This window comes from Pristis pectinata, chromosome 1, assembly GCF_009764475.1.
Source record: "Pristis pectinata isolate sPriPec2 chromosome 1, sPriPec2.1.pri, whole genome shotgun sequence".
NCBI lineage: Eukaryota > Metazoa > Chordata > Chondrichthyes > Rhinopristiformes > Pristidae > Pristis > Pristis pectinata.
This window is the reverse complement of record NC_067405.1, coordinates 58,363,951-58,379,528: the sequence shown is the minus strand read 5'-3', so window position 1 is coordinate 58,379,528 and position 15,578 is coordinate 58,363,951. Positions and strand designations below refer to the sequence as shown.

General features: G+C 38.6%; 1 protein-coding gene across 2 annotated transcripts in view; it reads right to left on the bottom strand.

Moving 5' to 3' along the window:
- Positions 1-15,125, bottom strand: part of plcl1 (phospholipase C like 1) — a 193,263-nt gene extending 178,138 nt beyond the window's left edge. For both annotated transcript variants that reach the window (XM_052029664.1, XM_052029672.1), the window contains exon 1: positions 14,496-15,125. In XM_052029664.1, the coding sequence (XP_051885624.1) occupies positions 14,496-14,795 (300 nt within the window). In that variant the 5' untranslated portion in view covers positions 14,796-15,125. The remainder of the gene's footprint in view (positions 1-14,495) is intronic.
- Between the last annotated feature and the right edge of the window lie 453 nt (positions 15,126-15,578).

Here is a 15,578-nt window from a genome sequence, read left to right as displayed (position 1 = left end):
TGACTGAAAAAAATGTGTTTGCTGAACACTCTCATGACATAATTTCTATCATTGCAAAGCAAAATCTTCATTTTAACAAAGATTTTAATTGGTGTCTTCTCTCAGCAATCAAGAAAGTGGCAATTTATAGAACCATAACACTCTTCCTCTGTTGCCACAGTTCCAATTAAATTTTCACCGCCCTATTAGTAAATACTCTGCCAGACTCACAACTGCTTTTAGCATTATTAACCTGCTTTTGAATCTTTGCAGACTAGGAAATACAGTACTCATTTAAGCTGCAGCAAGTGTTTTAGACAAATATATGTTAAATACACTTAAACCAGGAACTCAGCCCGGTTCAATGATGATGGACTTGTATTCATGCTTTGCCCACTTCCTACCACCAAATTTCAAATATAACTGGTCAAAGTAAATTAGAATACCACGCTGCTAAAAGTGCCAACACAATAGGATTCTTGTTCAATAAATTATTGATTTTGAAGGCACTTTTGATGTTCATCGCATTTGTGCAAGAGATTTCAAAGATATAACTTTGTAAACAAAAGGAGTTTTATCAGAATCACTTTTCAAAGAATTATTGTGCTCACCACAGAAAAAGGACCAGAGAAATGTTTTGAGAAATTGTTTTTCTTTTCTCAGTGTAACCATCAAGGATTCACAGATTAAGCCAAGGTTATCTTCAAGCCAATAAATATTATTGCAATATTGATAATTATTCAACATACATTCCTGACAATACCACTGTTAGCAAAAGACTAGCATTTATCCTTTATCCACACACAAACTCAGTCTAAAACTACATTCTTACGTTTTACACAGTGGAAGCATGTGGAACACAGCAAGTCAACATAATCCAACAGTTTTTCCTTTTGTCCAGTGCAGTTACCTTTGCAACACAAAGTTGACTTTAAAATTCACATATGGAATATGGGCTGTGCCAGCAAGAAAACATTCATACATCTACCCTGACACCTTTGAATATGCAATGAGCTGCTTCCTTGAATCATTGTAATCACTGTGCTGTTAGGTGACAAACTCCAGGATATTGATCTGGCAATAATGCAAGGACATTATATTTTCAAGTCAGATCAGTGTATGAATTAGAAGGAAACTTGGAATGTGACATCATCCCAGGCACCTGCTGAGTGGTAGAAATTACAGATATGAATGTTGCTTCAGAAGGAACCATGCTGTGGTACAGTTTGAAGATGGCAGTCACAGCACATGTGATACCCCAGTGATGGGGAAGAGTCCATGTTTAGAGTGGTAGACAGGATTCCACTCAAGCAGGCTGCTTTGTTCTGGATGATGCTGAACAACTTGGAGGACACTGAAGGTGGACTCAACCAAGCAAGTGGGCTGTTTTGTCAACACTCCTGACATTTGTCTTCTAAACAGCAGGAGGTCTGTGATCTGCTTTAGTAGCCACAAGATTGCCCAGTAAAGTTCTTGGCACAGTGCAGGAGTGAGATTCTTAGTGCACTGAGTATTTTTGAAGAAGTAACAGAGAAAATTGAAGGAAATGCAGTGGCAGTTCTTTATATGGATTTCAAGAAAGAGAAAGCATGTAAAAAAAACTAGTCAACAAAACTGAGGCTCATAGGTAGGAGGGTCAGTGATAGCTTGGATAAAAAAGATTAGCTCAAGACCAAAAACAGCCAGAGTTAGTATATGGTTGTTTTTCAGACTAGAACATGGCAATCAGTGGTGTTTGCCAAGAGTCAATACCAAGACCATGGTTTTGTGTTCTAGATATTAGAATTCTCAAATACAGAATAAAATTTTAAATTTGTCAATGATGCCAAACATGGAGTTAGGCAAACAGGGAGAATTAAACCAATCAACTCCAAAAGGACTGGCAGAATGGGCAGACAAGTAGCAGCTATAAAAGAGAAAAATGTGAGGTGATGCATTTTGGCACTGTTCAAAAAAAATTGAGATGAATGGAGGGACCTAGATTTCTGAAGTTGGCAGGAAATATTGGGAGAGGAGTAAACAAACCATATGGGGTCTTGAGGTTCATAAACAGAGACAGCCTGGAAGATGTACATCCCTAATGAAACAACAACAAGAGCATTGCATCTAGTTCTGTTCACCACACTTTAGAAAGCCTGTGAAGACTGAAAGGGTGCTGAGGGGATTTACCAGAAAGATTACAGGGTTGATAGATTTTAGCTGGAATGTTGACAAAACACAGGAAAAAGGAAGACTTCCTACAATTATATAGGGTCTTCATGAGACCATACCTGGAGTACTATGTAGTTTTAGTCTTGCCAAAAAAAGGACAGAGGGGATGCAATAAAGATTCACTGTACTGGTTTCAGGAATGGCAGATTTGCCACTTGAGGACAGATTGAGTAAACTAGGCCTGTATTCTCTAGAGTTCAGAAGACTGAGAAGAAATTTCCTTTAAATTTGCAAAATTCTCACAGAACTTGATAGACAGAATAAAGAGGGAATATTCCCCTGGATTGAGGAGTCTAGAACTAGGGGTAACAGTCCCAGAAGAAGGGGTAGACTGTTTAGGACTAAGATGAGGAGAGATTTCTTTGGAATTCTCTACTCCAGAGAGCTAAGGAGAATCAGTCATTGAGTTCATTCAAACTGAGATCAATAGATATTTGGACATTAAGGGAATCAAGGAATGTGGGGATACTGTAGGAAAACAGTGCTAAGGTAGAAGATCACCCATGGTTTTGATGAATGGCAGAGTAGGCTTGAAGGGCTGGATGGCCTGCACCTGTTCCTATTTATTATGTTCCAGTTTGGAAAAGCTGGGATTGTTCTCCATGAAGCAAAGAAGGTAGAAGAGGATATTTGGTAGAAGTGTAGACAAAGAAAAACTGTTTGCATCAGCTGATGATATGAGGACAGGGACATATTTAATGGTTGTGGGCAAGAGGTACAGAGGGAGTGTGAGGTAGAGCTGTTTTACACAATGAATCATAACGACAAGGGTGGTGGAAGCAGAAATGATTAATGAATTCAAAAGGAAATTGGATGGGTAATTGAGAGAAATAAACATGCAAGGCTATGGGACTAATGCAAATGAATGGAATTGACTGGATTGTACTACAGAGATTGGGCATAGAATCAAAGGCAGAATAGCCTCCTTCAATGCTATGACTCTATAACGCAATGCCTAATAGCACAGAATTTGTTGGTAGGGGATTTTAATGCCATTGAATATCAAAGGACTGGTAGTTAGAATCTCTGTTGTGGGAGATGGGTATTGTCTGTTATTTATGTATTGTAAATGTTATTTTCCACTCATCAGCCCAACCTGAATATAATCTAGGTACAGGGGCATGCAGCTTTTAAATTTGCCTGCTTTATCAGATGAACGTGAGCACGTATGAACATAACCTCACTGGATTATTAGGAGGCCTGTGCCCTGCTTGTACTTTTCTGCAACTATTTGGATCTTATGACATGCAGTTACAGACTGCTTCATTATCTCAAGAGATACAATTGGAATTGAACACTTGGCAATCATCAGGAAAAATGCCCTCTCTCAGTCTTACCATGGAGGAAAAAATCGTTGATGAAGCAGCTGGTTGAGCCTACAGTACTGAAAGAGATGTGTACAGGAATTTAAAATTTGATTGTTTTTGGTGAGCTTATTAAACATGTATTATACACACTATTGCTAACATGCATGTCCTTTATGCACTTCGTGATTGTTGTGCACACTTGTATCCCTGTGTACATCTCTGGATATTGCCCTGTGCAACTCCTGCATAGAGGTTCTGGCTATAATTAGCCTCCAACAATCACTGAGGAAGATGTCCAAGGAATAGCTAATCAATACAGAATTTTTCTCTTAATTCCCAATTTATTGTTGTAGCAGCAGGTGCCAACTAATGGGCATTTTCACTTGGAGGGTTCATACCCACCTGAAACCAGATTAAAACTGCTTAAACTGTTTGGATAATATAGCTATCATGAGACAAAAAAAACTTATCAATCAGGAGTAGCCTTGAACTTAGGTTCCAAAAAATAAAAAGGTAGCACTTTAAATTTTAGAATAAATCCCACTGAATCCCCCCGAAATTAAATTTGTTTAAAAAAGGCATTTAATAATCATTTTTGAAAGTTGTGATTGTCTTTCCTTTAATTTCAGTGTTTTTAAATGTACACTTAAGATAAAAAAATTTAAAGATGAAATTCCAGTTGTCTTTTTCAGTTGCAATGTGGAAATTAGCACAATGGATTTATCATTAAAGAATAATCAGAAAAAATGCAAATATTATTAAATGTGGGCAGTCTTGCAATTTCATCACTCCTTCTTAGTACTCACTTATAGCAATAAATAAATTTAAAGAGAGGTTCTCAATCATTAATTATGTTAGATTTTCCTGCAATATATCACACACCCTCAAAATCTTAGTAGTTTCTGTCCAAAAGGGCAAGACAACTCACAACTGCAGAAACCAAAATTAATATACTAGCAAAACACATCTTCCATCAGTCCCTTAATACCCAATGTTAGAACTAGAAATAGGAAGTTTGGACAATGGGAATCATGCATTGAACTGTTAAACATTTACAGCAGTTGTATATACCGCTTTTCAAGTTCAATTTTAAACATAAAATCTCTGATTGTGTGGTCATTACATGTATAGGCTACTCTTTACATTCATCGGATGTCACTGTTCTATGAGTCACATGACAAAGAAGTAAAAAATTCTAAGGCCTTGTTCCATAGGTTAACTTCACTCCAGTGGGAAACTTGTTGGAAAGAAGTACAATATTGCAACAAGAAAGATTGAGAAAAGATTGAGAAAAGATTAGAGCAATATCAAGCCTTGCTTGATCCTGACCTGCACTGGGATTGGTTCTATGGTGGATGCATTAGAATCATGTCTTGGTTGTCATCATATAGCAAGTCTAGAACAGGGATGTATTTCTAAGGTCAACTAAATTTGAGAAGAATCCCTCCACTCCTCTGGGTTGACAGGAATTGACTCTTCTTATAAAGTTTAATAAGGCTATGTATAGTGACTGATGCCGTTCTCTTAATTTTTTTTAGGTTATCAGGCAGTGATGATCATGTGCATTGCACCTTTTAATGGATGGAATCCACTCAGTTACTTGGGGAGTAGCTCTTCAGCAACTGGGAGAAAGTGGTTGAAGAGGACTCTTGTGATTACTTTTGTCACGGCACACCCTTCTGTAATTATCGCAATTAGATTTGTCCTTTCTTGCAGATAGTCATTGTTGCAGTATCTCTAAAGCACCCTGGGATAATCTCCTTCTCCCTGTTGAAAGCTGTGGCTATGATATTGTGCCAGAAGTTCAGCAAATTTTAGAACTGCAGTGGGAATACTATCTGCTCCAAGGGCCTTGTTTTTTTCAGTGGCCTCTTCAGACTCTTGTCAGTCTGTGTAGTGGCATGACTGGATTAGATAGTGTGTAGTGGAATGGAATCAAGGAGACCCACATCAAGGACTGAGTCCCAGGTGAAGACTTCATCAAAATGTTCTTTCCAACAGGTGTTAATTTCCTTTCTGTCCTGGAAAGGCTCTCCTTCATTCTTGACTTTCAGCAGCTTAGTCTATTGGATGTTTGGGATATAAATATTTTTGACAGTGTGTGAAGGATCCATGCATCACCTAGTTACTACATCTCTTGTGCTTTTTCCACCTACCAGTTGTTCTTTAGATCACAGGGTTTTGTTGGACATTTGTCTGTGGTGCTGTTTTGCTTAATCCCTTGAGGCTTGACTGAGTTTGCAACACAAAAATGCCTTGCATTTATAATTAATTAGCAGCTGGATATCCTAGTCATCCTGATCAAAACATGTCCGGTTTCTCCAAGCTGAAAAAACTAAGTCTTTATGATGGACTTCAGGATTGTCCACATGTTGTGAATGCTCTGCAGCTCCTGTTGGATGAGTTATCAGGTTGTCTGTGAGATGCTGATTGAGAAGTGATTCTTGAGACCTTCAACAATGATTTTAGTGTGGCAGTGTTTCTGTTGCCATTATTGTAATGGGGTTCTGATGGAAGTGACTGAGCAGATTAGGCAGTGGTCGTTCCAGCAATCGTCAGCACCTTGTTGGCATGCAGATATCCATACGGTCTCTCACAGAGGATGATTTAATCTAATAACTGCCAGTGCCTAGATTAAAGGTGTTGCCATGGGCTGTTGTGCTTGCCTCTCTGAGGAAACAGGGCATTCCCATGACAAGGCTATTATTTCAAGCATTTTGTTAGGAGCAGAACTTCTGGAATCAGCTTTTCCTCCTCCTCCCTTTCCAAGCAAAGCTTTCCTGAGATCTACATCATCCAACCCCGTCACCATATCACTGATACCTTCAGTCATCTAAAAACCAAGCTGTTGAATTCTATCTCCATCACTTCCCATCTCTACATACTTCTCTCCTCTGTTAAAAAGTTCCTTAAAATCTGTCTCTTTGATAAAGCTTTTACGCACCTGTTCTAACATCTTTTTCTGCCTCCTTTGCAATATTAAAGGTTGTAGGAAACAGACCCTTCAGCTTACTGAGTCCATGCTGGCCATCAAAGTGCCTATGTTTACTAAACCAGTTTCCAGCACTATGCCATGGTGTTTCAAGTATTCATCTAAATATTTTTAAATGTTATGAGAGTACCTGCCTCCATCCCACCCACAGGCAAGGCATTCTAGATTTCAAACATAGTTTGGATAAAAAAAAATCTTCCTTAAGTGCCTTCTAAATCTCCTACTCCTTATTTTAAACCTATGCTCTGTGGGTATAGACAACTCTGCCAAATGGAAAGGTTCCTCACTATCCACCTTATCCATGCTCCTTATAATTTTGTATATCTCAGTCAGGCATTCCCCTCAGCTTTCTCCTTTCCAATGAATACAAATCCAGCTTCTCCTGTCTTTCATCACACCTAATATGCTCGATCCCTAACAACATCCTAATAAATCTCCTCTGCAGCCTCTCCAGTGCTATACCTTGTTTCTATACTGTTGCAATCAGAGTTGCAGACAGTACTCCAAGTGTGGTCTAACAATAATTGTTAACAACTTCCTTGCCTTTATACACTATGTCTTGGTTATTGAAGGCAGGTGTCCCATTTCCCTTCTTGACCACCTTATCTGCCTTTTGGGACCCTAGAGATGTATAGATCAAGATCCCTCTGTTTCTCAGAACTTTTTAGGATCCTCCTCTTCATTGTATATACCCTTGAGTTATCTGTCTTCCCAAAATGCATTACCTCACATTTTTCAGGATCAAACTCCACAGTGGTGATTGTTGATAAATGAAACCAATCATCTCAGCACCAGTACATTGTTGCAACACCGTCAAAACGCTGGAGGAACCCAGCAGGTCAGGCAGCATCTATGGACGGAAATAAACAGTCAATGTTTCGGGTCGAGACCCTTCATCAGGACTGGAAAGGAATAGGGCAGAAGCCAGAATAAAAAGGTAGGGGGAGGGGGAGGAGCACAGTCTGGCAGGTGATAGATGAGTCCAGGTGAGATGGGGAAGGTAGGTGGGTGGAGAAGGGAGGATGAAAGGGAATGATGCAATAAGCTGAGAGGCGATAAAACAAAGAATGGAGAGGCTGAATATAGGCAACATAATGCTATTGTATGTCTAGAGGAATACATGGTAGGAGTACAGCAACAAGCAGGAAATCTTTTTTTTAAAGAAGATTGTTAATGGATGTAGGTGTCACTGGGAAAGCCAGCATTAAATGGCCATCATTAAAAGTCTTTGAGAAGACGGTGTTGGCCTTCCTCTCTAATTGTTATAGTGTGCGAGGTGAATATCTTCCCAATGTGCAATGAGGCAGTGAGTCCAGAACAGTGACCTAGCAGCAATGAAACAACGTTAATATCACTCCAGGTTAGGAGTGTGTGAAAGTTTTGGGAAACTTACAGATACTACTGTTTCCATGAGCCTGCTGCCCAGGTGGTAGAGACCATGGGTTTGAAAGTGAGTCACTCACTGCATCCAGTTAATTTTCTCATCAAGGGTTATTCCTGAGATGTTAATGATGGGGACTTAGGTGACATGATAGCACTGAACAAGTAAATGCGAACTATCTTCTCTTGGTGGTTCCCAGAAGTACACCCAAGTAAAATTCTAATATTTTTATTGTCTCCCATAAAGAATGATGACATGACTGAATGAAAAATTAGGAAGTGTCAATTTTTGTGTCAAAACACCATTTTCATATTATTACATCCATTGAAGTGAACACCTATTTGGTGTACTTAAGATAGAATGCATCAATGATAAGGAAGCATCCTATTAATATAACTGGCAATTATCTTAATACAGGCAACCCCCACGTTACTGCTATTCGGATTACAAAAATTCGTCCTTACAGAATTCATACATCACTACCCACAAATTTGAGGAACAGAATAAAACAAACTGTTACAGAATTTATATGAAAAAAATGTATATAAATCAACACAATTTTTTTCAGCTCATGTTTTCTGTTACATGCACAGCTGACTCAGCTTTGCTTTACAGAAAATCATGCTATGGTCCGTCTTCTAGGAATGCAACTCCACCCAGTTACGCAGGGTTTGCCTATATTCATCAAAAATGCTCTCTTTAGCAAATTCATATAATCATTTAAACAATCAAAAATTAAACTAACTTCTGAAACTCATTGATTTTTATGTAAAGCAGTTTGTACAGCACCATCTCAATAAACAATGGCCAGAGCACGCTGGCACTGTCTTTCCACCCAGAAGTGTTGCCTTTGGTCCGCCCATTTATCCTGTTCCTTTCTGGGTCAGATGTGGAGATTCAGCAGCGTGCCCTGCATAGTGATCGGGCTTTGGGTTGTGCAGCAAGGGCACGCCCATCAAACACACTACAAACACCCTTTGACAGTTGGCAAAGCTGGAGGTAGGGCCTTGTCAGTGGTAAAAGCTGCCATGCCTCTAACAATAAGGGACATGTAAAATTGGCTTAAGTTTTAAAGGAATAAAAGGTAATTAAAACAATAAAAATAATTTAAGCAAAGCAAGTTTTAAAAATAACTTATCCCCCTTTTGTCTCCTAAACCTTTTCTCCACAATTAAGACTGAAATCACTAGTATCTAAAATGGATCTGAAAAGTGATTTTTCAACATAATGCTGGGGATTCTAGCAAAACTGGGCTCCGATACTAGACGCTAAGAGGAGATTCTGCTTTCCTAAGGTCTTGGTAATTCCTGGATTTCCACATTTAACAGTTTGAGACTTCCTTCAGGACTGCCAAAAATGGTCAGCATAATCTGGCCCTAACGCATTCCAAAAGCAAAATAACATTAATGTTGGAATCCTGAAATTAAAGCAGAAAATGCTGAAATACTCAACAAGTCAGACAGCATCTGTGGAGAAAGCCAGGCCAACCTTTCAGTTCAAGGACCCTTCAGGGAAAAGGAAGAGCTGAGGAAAGAACAAAGGGAATGCTTAAGTGTAAGAATAATGGTACATGCAAAAAGGAACAGTAATTGTTCAAACTGGAAGGTGTGAAAATGGAAGTAACAAATTCATTTAAAGTTCGAATTTAAGGTAAGATAAGATGATATCTTTATTAGTCACATGTACATCGAAATACACAGTGAAATGCATCTTTTTGCATCGAGCGTTCTGGGGGCAGCCCGCCAAGTGTCGCCACGCTTCTGGCGCCAACATAGTATGCCCACAACTTCCTAACCCGTATGTCTTTAGGATCAATGTCAAAAGACTTTTACTTGGAAAAGTGAGAATGTGTAACTCACTCTGTAGGGAGGGTTGAAGTGAGTTACAGGGATACATTTGAGGTGGAGCAAAAATATTGGTCACGTCAGCCTTGCCAGAAGGTTGCACACCCCATAAAAATTGGCATTATCCAAATACATGTGATATAAATGAATATCAGAAGGGATTAGATGCCTTACATGAAATGGCTGGGCGAAAGACATAATCAACACATGCCTGATTGTTGTCAAGTAGCAAGTAACATTCCACAAAGTGTCTGGCAATGATCATCCTCAACAAGAAATGATCTAACAATCACCACTGACATTCATAGCCATTGCTATGACAAAGTCCCCCATCAACAATATCCTGGGGGTCACCACCAAGCACAGACTCAATTAGATTGACTACAAGAGTAGATGAGAGGTTGGGTATATTGCAATAACTGACACACCTCCTAGAATCCCAAGGTCTTTCCACCATCTACAAGAACAAGTCAGGGGAATTATAGAATATTCTCCACTTGCTTGGCTGAGCATAGCACCCAACATTTATCAAGAAGCTCAACAATATCCAGCTTGCTTGATTGGCATCCCATCAACCTCCCTAAATAATCATTCCCTCCATCATCCGGATCACTGAAGCTATGAGACAGCTGCTCCACTAGCTGCACTACTGTGCCGCCCATTTAATGTCACATCTTTCATCCACTCGCAGATCTTGATTTTTGCCCTTACCTCTCCTCTGCACTGCTTGAAATTCATTACATCTCTAGCTTTTTCCCAGTTCGAAGAAAGGTCATCCATTTGAAATGCAGACATTCTTTCTCGTTCCTGAAATATTTCTTCACTTGCTGTGTATGTACTTCCCAATTTAGCTTCAGATAAATAAGAGAACTTGTGATGTTTCAGTCTCAGGATTCAAATGTGGGCTAGTTCTTTCAAGGTAACTGCTTCAGAGGGTTTTTACAGAAAATATGTCACTGTGTCACAGCTTTATTGTGAAAATGCCTTTCAATAAATAGAATTTAAGAAGTGAGCAAAGATAAAAGTAAAAACATCAAAATACTTAACAGTTGTATTATTTTGTGAATAGATTTTTATACTACTTGCGACAGTTGGTAATTTGAGACTTCCTCATAGGACATGTTGATACACTATTAGAGCCACAACTATGTCAAGGGACCAAAGTAAATAGGAGTTTCCCAAATCATTTTATCTTCAACAATGATCTCATAATTCTATTATTTCTCAGTCTGCAAAAATAAGCTGCCCTTGAGCTCAATATGGTCACAAGACATGAAATTAATAAGAATAGCAACCAACTATCAGTGAGATTTCAAAAGATGCACAGTTATAATCATCTATGATCTAATCTCTTAGCCAGCAGATCCTTAGATTAGTCTAGGAATTTTGCCCCTTCTACTCCAATAGTCTGCTCCTTGCTCTGCTCATCCTTTTGAAGAACATCTCAATATCGTGTTGAAGATTCTGTCCCCTTACGGTGAGGGCAGCAAAACAAGTGTGCTAAAGTAATGTCAGTCAATCCCAGAAGTTTTCACAAAATGCCAGCAGCTTCACACATCAATTACACTTCTGGATATTGATTTAATCTGGAAGACAATGATTAACACATCCATGTGAAACTCAGCACTTACAGCCAAATATTGCCCACTTTTCATGTGCACTTTCCCCAGCCCAGAGTGGATGATTGAGCACTTTATTCAGAACTATAAAAGAATGTATACTTGAAGAAAATTACAATGCTGACACCAAAATACTGTCAAAATTAAACAATAAGAATAGAAAATGTAAAAGAGGATGGGTAACGAACAAAATTACTTTTAAATAAATGGTAATGTTACAACTTGTACCATTATCAGTGAGAACAAATAAGAATGTTAATAAAAACAAAAATCTAGTCATGAACACAGAAATCTCTGGAGCCATATTAATTAAATAATGAAAAATGTGTCTAATCCAGTCATGCAGAATCATAATTTATCCATTTTTCTCTACTCCCAGCTATTATTCATTCCAACTTGATGAAATGCTTGTTTTTTTTATTTCATTGTAGTATACAATGTCACTATGCACTGGAAAATAGCAACCTATCTGCATAAATGCTGACTTGGTATACTTGATAATAATTTTTTCTATCTAAAGATTATTTAGTCTGGTAAATCTTTAGTAAAATGCCCTACTAGCCTCACCATGCAATAGCTGCAGATGTGGAGCAGGAACATATGATTGAAGCTGTATAATCTTATTCCCAAGATTCCTAGCAACAAAATGATCAAATGTATAGATTAATCTGTTCTACCAATGGATCAAGGACATTGACCAGTACTCAGGACTACCTAATCAGAATTATATGATTTCACTGATGGAAGATATTCATTGGGCTGGTACTAATTGCATCAGAGCCACTAACTTCAAAAGTTGCTCAGTCAGAATTCCCATCCATAATATCTAAAAAGCCTTAACTGAAGTGCACTTGATGTCTTAAGAGGAAATATTGTGTGCAACAATAATGGATGGTTAGACAGCCTACCAATGCTCACTATCAAGATTTGCAAGTAAGTAATGACCATACGGGTGAAATACTGCATGTTATCACCATCCAGATAAAGAGTGTAAACCTTCTGAACAAGTATAGAAAATAGACAGAATTAATTAATTAATTAATTAATTAGCATTAATAAGAAGTAGGAACAAGAGTAGGCTATTCAGCTCCTTGAGCTTGCTCAGTCATTCAGTAACATCATGGCTGATCTGATATTCCTCATCCATTTCCTTCATTTTCCCAATAATCCTTGACTTCTTTGTTAATTAGAACTCTTGTCACAGCTTTAAATATACACAAGGACTCTGCCCCCACAACTCTTTGCCAAAGAGATCCAAAGACACACAATCCTGAGAGAAGAAATTCTTCCTCATCTCAGCCTTAAAGAGGCATCCCCTTATTCTGAAATCATGCCCTCTGATGCTGAATTCTCCTATGAGAAGAAATGTCCCCTCTGCATTTACGCTGTTACAGTCCCTAAGAATCTTGCATGTTTCAATAAGATCACCTCTCTTCTAAACTCCAATGAGTGCAGTTCCAGCATAGTTATTGGTGTTGGTATTGGTTTATTGTTGTTACTTGTACCGAGGTACAGTGAAAAACTTGTCTTGCATACTGATTGTACAGGTCAATTCATTACACAGTGCAGTTACATTGAGTTAGTACAGAGTGCATTGAGGTGGTACAGGTAAAAACAATAACAGTACAGCGTAAAGTGTCACAGCTACAGAGGAAGTGCAGTGCAAGTAGACAATAAGGTGCAAGGTCACAACAAGGTAGATTGTGAGGTCAAGAGTCCATCTCATCGTATAAGGGAACCATTCAACAGTCTTAGCACAATGGGATAAGTTAACCTTTACTTGTAGGACAATCCTTCCACACCAGTGATCATGCTAATGAAGCTTCTCTGATCTGCTTTCAATGAGAGGGGGGCCAAAATGGTTTGCAGCACTCTAGATGTGGTCTCACTAGTACTTTGTACATTTGCAATAAGCCTTCTGCACTTCTATATTCCAACCCCCTGAAAAAAAAAGCCCAACGTTCTATTTGCCTGCTAAAGTTGTGTGCTAACTTTCTGTGTTTTTCTATGAGGACACCCAAATTCCTTTATATTGTAGATTTCTGTAGTTATTATCCATTTAAATTATACTTTTTCAGCAAGACACTCAAAATGCTGCAGGAACTCAGCAGGTCAGGCAGCAACTATGGAGGGAAATAAACAGTCGACATTTTGGTTCAAGACACTTCATCAGGACTTCATACTTTTTTTTCTTCCACATTCTATTCCATTCGCCACTCATTTAATTTATCAATCTCTCTCTAATATTAACCTGAAGGATAGTTTAAAGTACTGTTAGCATGCTATTATAAATATAATCTAGTAACCTTAATGTTATATCCCAGAAATGCAAGACCAATGCCAGTTTTAAGTAGTAGAGAATCACACAACTAAGACACATACTATTAGAGGCATTTCAACACAAAACAAAACAATTTCAACTTTAACATAAGACAAACAGAACTGAATTATGAAATATAAATAAGAGCATGTTAGTATCATATTAATTCTGTCCAACAAATCTGAGTGAAGTCTTTGAATTAGAATGCAAATCCAAGAGCTTCAGAACAACTTGCATGGAGTCTGGAAAAGCTTTTCACGTATTTTGTTGCTTTAAGTGTCATGAACAAACATAGTAGGTAACAGCATAATTTTTCTTAAGAAAAATAAGTATATTTCTGTTGGTAAGAAAGTAACCAGGAATTATCTTATATTACTATATTCAATAGAGCTTAAACGATTCCTTCCCTTTTAAAATAGCAAATATGCAGGGATAATCTAGGGTCACTGCACCAATATTCCATGTTGATTCATCATAAGGCTTCAAGGTTTCAAACCTTACATGACATCTGGACAAAGCACGTTAAAGAGAAAAGACTGTTGTTGGCGAGAAACTTGCAATTTATTCACTTTTCCCAGTCAGTGGGAAGCAATGATTCCAGCAGCACCAAAGCAATTACTTGCCTCTCCGCTCAGATACAATGGGTAGGGGTTTTCAACAAAATACTTCATTGATCAGAAACTGCTTCAAAGTGTATCAAAAAAACAAAGTGCATCTGTATAGCGTTTACATCTTGTGCTTCGCTCAACAATACACCTCGAGTTAATTTTCAGTATATTCATTGCTGTTAGGGGTGCAAATGTCTTCATTGGAACTAAGGTCTTGGAATAATAATGACATACCTTAATAATGCTGCTCCTACGAGGTGTAGTTTTGGCAGCCTCGATAAGGGAAGCTTCAACATCTCCTGTTGCTGCTGCTCCTAAGGACGGTGATCCCCCAGGACTGAAACGATCCCCGGCCGCTGAAAGGGCCCTTCTCCTCCTGCTACCCTTCCCACTTGCCACCACGCCAACATTTTCCAAGTCGCCTTCTTCGACAGTGCCCCAACCTTTGTGGGAATCTCCAACTGCTTCGGGTTCCCCTAGTACCTCGGGAACAGTAAGTCCACTCTCCTTCCGACCTTCCGCCATTTTGTACATAAATTATAAGAAATAGAAAAAAACCTGCAGGTAATTTTTATACTCTCAACAAAGTCTTCCAGTAGTAATGTTGATAGGCGAGACTTCCATACCCCCAGCTGTCAAAACACAACTGAAACACAACACACTTCGCAAAAGAACTCACAGCTTTAAAAGGAGGCTGTGTCCATGAGTTGGTGTGATGCCAAGTTATATCTGCAAATAATTTACAGATATGTAGTTATAATTACAATGATTAAATGGATGAAGTTTGCTGATTGTCCGCTCTACTGCTCAGAGCTGACAGGACTCCACCCGCTCCTACTCTTCCTTCTCGTTTCCCGTGTTAGCGTGAACGCGAGCTTGAAAATCCATCTGCTCTTTGTGATTGACGTCACCCTCCACCAGTCAGCATCCCAGAGCTCCGTCTCACGACCAATTAGCCTCCGGAGTCGGCGAGAGTTCCTAAGAGTCGCGAAGGAGGAGGCTTCTTTTATTACTCATGAAAGAAAAGTATTGATTATATAGGCTTTCCAACTGAAATTCAAGTTATCAATCTTTTAATATATTCTTTATTTTTGTTTATAGTTTGTGTTGATCTATTTATTCAACTATATACATTGTGGACTATGGTCTTTAATACTTTCAACAGTTTTGATTCAAAGGGAACTTTGGTGAGACTAACTCCAGCTTTCCAAGTTGTTTTTTCAATAAACTATCGCTGCTTATTTCCTCGGATGGAAGTGATTCATCCACGGTTTATACCATGTTTTACGTTGAGAGAAAAAGTCGCGCCTTTTAGTT